The sequence below is a fragment of the Choloepus didactylus genome, chromosome 8 (genome assembly GCF_015220235.1).
Source record: "Choloepus didactylus isolate mChoDid1 chromosome 8, mChoDid1.pri, whole genome shotgun sequence".
Classification (NCBI taxonomy): Eukaryota; Metazoa; Chordata; class Mammalia; order Pilosa; family Megalonychidae; genus Choloepus; species Choloepus didactylus.
The window spans coordinates 14225563-14231562 of NC_051314.1; the positions used below are offsets into that span (position 1 = coordinate 14225563).

General features: G+C 41.2%; 1 protein-coding gene across 1 annotated transcript in view; it reads left to right on the forward strand.

The window, feature by feature from the left end:
- The window catches only part of ENTHD1 (ENTH domain containing 1), a 195165-nt gene extending 189575 nt beyond the window's left edge, over positions 1-5590 (forward strand). The window contains 1 exon segment of the mRNA XM_037847074.1: positions 4989-5590. Within this exon segment, the coding sequence (XP_037703002.1) occupies positions 4989-5590 (602 nt within the window).
- Positions 5591-6000: the final 410 nt, after the last annotated feature.

The following is a 6000-nucleotide window of genomic DNA, read 5'->3' on the forward strand; positions in this document are numbered from 1 at the left end:
CTCTCCTAAGAGGAAGGAACAAAAGACATTGACTTTAGTCGTTCTCCAACACATGGCCCACCCAAATGACATACACTGAGGCTCAAAGTCAACAAGTCCCATACTCACTCAGAGCCTCCAGTCAACTTTTAAATCTTACATTCTTAATCATAAGCAGACAGCAAAGAGAACCAGACACTGAGAAAAACTTCTACCATGGAACACTGAGTTAACAAACAACAAAACAATACAGATAAACAAAGGTAAGTAACTTAGTGGAAAGAGAGGAAAATTTTATACCCAGTTCAGCATGTAGCAGAAGACAAGTATGTGGAGGCTGTTACCACCAAGATGTCACCACCATCAGACCATCTTTCCAATCCAAGGATGGACTATCTGGTTGAGCCTGGGCTCCATTCATTTTTTTTCCCTCATTGCAATTTTACTGAGATATAGTCACATACCATACAGTCATCCAAAGTGTAAAATCAGTTGTTCACAGTATTATCATAGAGTTGTGCATTCATCACCACAATCAATTTTTGAACATTTTCATTACTACAAAAAAATAATAAAAATAAGAACAAAAATATAAAAAGAACAACAAAAAACAATCCATCTCCCTACCCCCCCCCAATATTCATTTACTTTTTTTGTCCCCATTTGTGCCGGTTTGAGTGTATTGTGTCCCCCAAATGCCATTATCTTTGTGGTTTTGTGTGGGGCAGGCGTTTTGGTGATGGTTGGATTTGCTTGGAATGTGCCCCACCCAGCTGTGGGCAATGATTCTGATGAGATGTTCCCATGGAGGTGTGGCCCCGCCCATTCGGGGTGGGCCTTGATCAGTGGAGCTATATAAATGAGCTGACTTGGGGGGAAGAAAGGGAATGCAGCTGGGAGTGATGTTTTGAAGAGGAGCAAGCTTGCTAGAGAGGAACGTCCTGGGAGAAAGCCGTTTTGAGGCCGGAGCTTTGGAGCAGATGCCAGCTGCCTTCCTAGCTAACAGAGGTTTTCCGGAGGCCATTGGCCATCCTCCGGTGAGGGTACCCGATTGCTGATGTGTTGCCTTGGACGCTTTGTGGCCTTAAGACTGTAATTGTTTAGTGAAATAAATCCCCGTTTTATAAAAGCCAATCCATCTCTGGTGTTTTGCATTCTGCAGCATTAGCAAACTAGGACAGATTTTGGTACCAGAGAAGTGGGGTGCTTTTGCTGCTGAGTCTGCAAATACCAAACATGTTGGAACGGCTTTTTAAGTGGATAAGGGGAAGATTCTGGAAGAGTTGTGAGGAGCTTGATAGAAAAGGCCAAAACTGCTTTAAAGAGACTGTTTGTGGAAATATGGACTCTAAAGATACTTCTGATGAGGACTTGAACAGAAATGATGAATGTGTTGTAAACTGGAAGAAAGGCGATCCTTGTTTTAAAGTGGCAGAGAATTTGGCAAAATTGAGTCCTGGTGTCAGATGGAAGGAAGAATCTGGAAGCAACAACTTGGAATACTTAGCTGAGGAGATCTCCAGACTACGTGTGGAGGACGTATCCTGGCTTCTCCTTGCAGCTTATGGTAAAATGCGAGCAGAGAGAGATAAACTTAGAACTGAACTCTTGGGTTCAAAGAAACCAGAAGTTGATGGCTTGGAAAATTACGGGCTTCCAGTGGGTAGAATCCCAGAAGCTACAGCCCAACCTGAGGACAAGCCAAGATTGGATAAGGAGTTAAGCAGAAAGGATTTGTGGAAACTCCTATTGTCTGATGGCTTTGACCCCTGCATGCTTCATGCAAAGCCAACAGAATTTTTGCGAGATCTTTATAGACAGAGCCATTGCCAGTCTGGACTGGAGGAGACAGACAAGGAAAAAATTAAAGGAAAAATTTCTTCAAAGACAGAGCCATGGAGGATGAGGTCTGGAGTCAAGAGGTTTAGGGCTGGGAGAGCGGAGCAGCCCACATGCATGGAAAGGGTGAGTTTGCCCTGGAGGTCGAGGGCGGGCTTTCTGCCTCGATGCTCTGGAAAAGTTTTGCCACCTCAGGTCCCAAAGAAGGTGGAGCACATTTCCAGGGAATTGGGGAGAGCCTGGCTGCCACCACACTGTTCTGAAGGGGTTGAGCGTGTGCCCCGGAGATGGAAGGGAATCCGGGAGCTGCCCCGATGTTTGAGGAGGGTGGGGCCGAGAAGGTGGTCTCCCCAATGTGTGGAAATGTTGGAGCACTCACCTAAGTGTTTGGAGAAGAACGGGCTGCCGAAAAGGCCCTTGGGAAGGGTTAGGCTCCCACTCTCTCAAGCCCCAAGGATGCAACATTGTTCTGTAAATGACTCTCGGACTTTGAAATCTAATGGACTTTGTCCTGTGGGTTTTAGGGACTGTTTTGCTCCTGTTAACCCTGTTTTCCTTACTGTTTCTCCTTATGGCAATGGAAATGTTTATCCTATGAATGTCTCTCCTTTGTATATTGGAAGCACATAACTTGTTCTAGATTCACAGATCCACAGCTAGAGGAGAATTATGCCTTAGAACTGACCAAGCCTAAACTGATTTTGATGGGATTTTGTACTTAACTTTTGTTACTGAAATGATTTAAGTTTTTGTGATATTGTGATGGAATGAATATATTTTGTATTTGGAAAGATAATGTCATTTTGGGGTTCAGGGGGTGGAATGTGCCGGTTTGAGTGTATTGTGTCCCCCAAATGCCATTATCTTTGTGGTTTTGTGTGGGGCAGGCGTTTTGGTGATGGTTGGATTTGCTTGGAATGTGCCCCACCCAGCTGTGGGCAATGATTCTGATGAGATGTTCCCATGGAGGCGTGGCCCCGCCCATTCGGGGTGGGCCTTGATCAGTGGAGCTATATAAATGAGCTGACTTGGGGGGAAGAAAGGGAATGCAGCTGGGAGTGATGTTTTGAAGAGGAGCAAGCTTGCTAGAGAGGAACGTCCTGGGAGAAAGCCGTTTTGAGGCCGGAGCTTTGGAGCAGATGCCAGCTGCCTTCCTAGCTAACAGAGGTTTTCCGGAGGCCATTGGCCATCCTCCGGTGAGGGTACCCGATTGCTGATGTGTTGCCTTGGACGCTTTGTGGCCTTAAGACTGTAATTGTTTAGTGAAATAAATCCCCGTTTTATAAAAGCCAATCCATCTCTGGTGTTTTGCATTCTGCAGCATTAGCAAACTAGGACACCATTTTTCTACTCATCTGTACATACACTGGATAAAGGAAGTATGAGTCACAAGGTCTTCTACAATCACGTGGTCACACCGTATAAGCCATATAGTTATAAACTCATCTTCAAGAATCAAGGCTATCAGGTTGCAGTTCAACAGTTTCAGGTATTTCCTTCTAGCTATTCTAATACACTATGAACTAAAAAGGGACATCTATATAATGTATAAGAATAACCTCCAGAATGACCTCTTGACTCCATCTGAAATGTTTCAGCCCCTGAAACTTTACTTTGTTTCATTTCTCTTCCCCCTTTTGGTCAAGAAGGTTTTTTCAGTCCCATGATGCGAAGTCCAGACTCATCCCCAGGAGTCATGTCCCATGTTGCCAGGCAGATTTATACACCTGGGAGTCATGTCCTATGTAGAGGGGAGGGCAGCAAGTCCACCTGCCGAGATGGCTTAGAGAGAGAGGCCACATCTGAGCAACAGAAGACTTGTCTCCATTCTTGATTGCACTCAGCTTATTTTCACCATGTGCTGATGAAGTTCCTAATTTCTTTTTCATGTCCTGCTGTTGCATCAACTGAGAATACTCATTTCACCCCACAAAAGTATTTGTAATTTAAACTTTTCCTGAGAACTGGAGATAGGCCTTGGAGAGCTTTGAAGCAGAAAATAGAAACCTCCTGCCTCTGACCATATTTTTGTAGGCAATCCAATCTTGTCTACTAGAAGGGACGTGAATATGAAAAACAAAATAATTCAGAAAGATTAAGACATGTGCTAAGTGGTAAGCATTAATTTCCCTGTTCTATGACTTAAAGTGAAAAGTAAAATTTTTTTAAAAGTAGCAAGTCCAGATTTAGTTGCAAGTACTTTAGAATTGGAGTTCCTCAATATGTGCCAATAATCTATAAATGAATGCAAATAGACATTCTGGGATGGCAGAGGGAGTTCTGTGGTCAAGAAGGTTGGGGGAACACTTGATAAAATCACCGTAGATTTCTCAGAACTTTTAATGTCCTAATGGACATGTTTGATCTCTTAGTGGAGTCAATATGCAGTTGCCCAGTCCTATATGACTATGGGGTTCTGTATTCACAGAAATTAACATCTCAAAGAAAACAGTGTTCTTAAGAATACAGTTTGGGAAAAACTGACTTAGAATGACATAATGAGATGAGATATTAAATATGATTTTTCCTGAAAAAATTTTTATCAAATCTTTAATTTTATGGAAACTGAGTTTGCAATGCATTTTTATTTTACTTACAGTTTCTTGGTGAAAAAATAATTATATGTGTGTGCTAAAATATTCTGATCTCAGGTAGTTGGGTTTCAGTCTTGGTTATATTTGACCATCTAGAGAAAAATAATAATTTTGCTAACTTTTCGGTACTTCTAGTTGGTAATTCATTTTGCCCTAATGATCTTTGGAAGGAAAAAAAAATGAAGGAAGCTAAGTTGCAGATTTCTTAGACTTTCTACTTTAAAGGCCAACTTAAAATGCTGGCAGGCAGTAGAACAGGGTTTAATACTTTCCTTTTCTGTGCTTTCTGATAAGTTTAGTGTAAAAACATGTTGGGTAGGGTTTGGGAGTCAAGATGGGTATTGATAACTCTATTTTAGTTTTATTTCCATCAAATTGTTGATGATACGTCTACAAGCTTTCTCAGTTTCCTGCTTTGGGTTTCTGTAGGCTTATTGTGAATGTTTAACATTTAAAACTCTAAATAGTTAATTTATGTTGAGACTTTCCATATAGGCTTTTTACAGTGTAAAATTAATTTAGCTATTACTCACATTTGTAGGTTACATAACTTTCTTTGTCATTTATATATTTTAGTTTCAACTGTCTCTGAGAGAACATCCTCCTTTGCTACTTTATCTGTGTCATCTCCTGATTCAGCCTCTCCAGAGAAGTCAGTTCATCTCTTACCCCCAGTTTTGGCTGGACCTTCCTTCTGGACTGTGTCCCATCGACAGTCTTCTGCCTCCTTTAAAGATAAAGATAAGACAGCCAAGGCTCATCACCCCTTTGCTCCTAGGGGTCCAGTGTCTTCTGATGAAGAGGAAAATGACAACCTCAATCTACTGGAAATTCTTCCAGAAAATTTGGATTCTGATAAAAATAAGACAAATCATATTTCTAGCAGTAATCGGGTAGAATTTTCCACTCCAAATGTAGACCACTTCACCTCTATGTCTTGTTCTAGTTTTCAAACAACCAAAGGCTTGCCTGGGGAGCCTGAATTAAACAGTTCCATTAAAGATCTTTTAGAAGAGGTAAAAAGCGCCATTGTCAGATTGCATGAAGATCTGAGCCTGGTGATCCAAGAGCTCCGTGTGATCAGTAGCCATCTGGTAAGCACAAGTGGGAATAGTCAGCACATTAGCAAATCTTTGCAGGCTTCCCAGTCTTCTGAAGGTAACTTCCATCAAATCTAATCATCTCATTAGCCATTTTTGATAGAACTCAAAGACTTAAGTTAACCTTTCATAGGTTATTACTATGGCAAAAATGAGTGATGGTTTAATTCTTAGTTGTCAAGTTTCCAAGCCAGTAAATTCATTTGGGTAGTTTATTTTTTAAAAGAGAAAAGATATCACCTTTGATAATATTTTTGGATTTAGATATTAGTTCATTTGAAACTGAAGAGAATTTGACTCTTCCGTGTTCCGTGCTTTACCTCAAATAGGGTCAGCATTAGTGAAAGTTGTGGTAAGACCTCAAACCAAAAACAACCATTCCAGAGTTTTTGGATAAATAGGTAGTTAAGAAACCTTTTATTTTTTCAACTGTATGGAGCATCATTGTTAGCAAGCCTTTGCCTTAACATAGGAGGATTGAGTTTGGT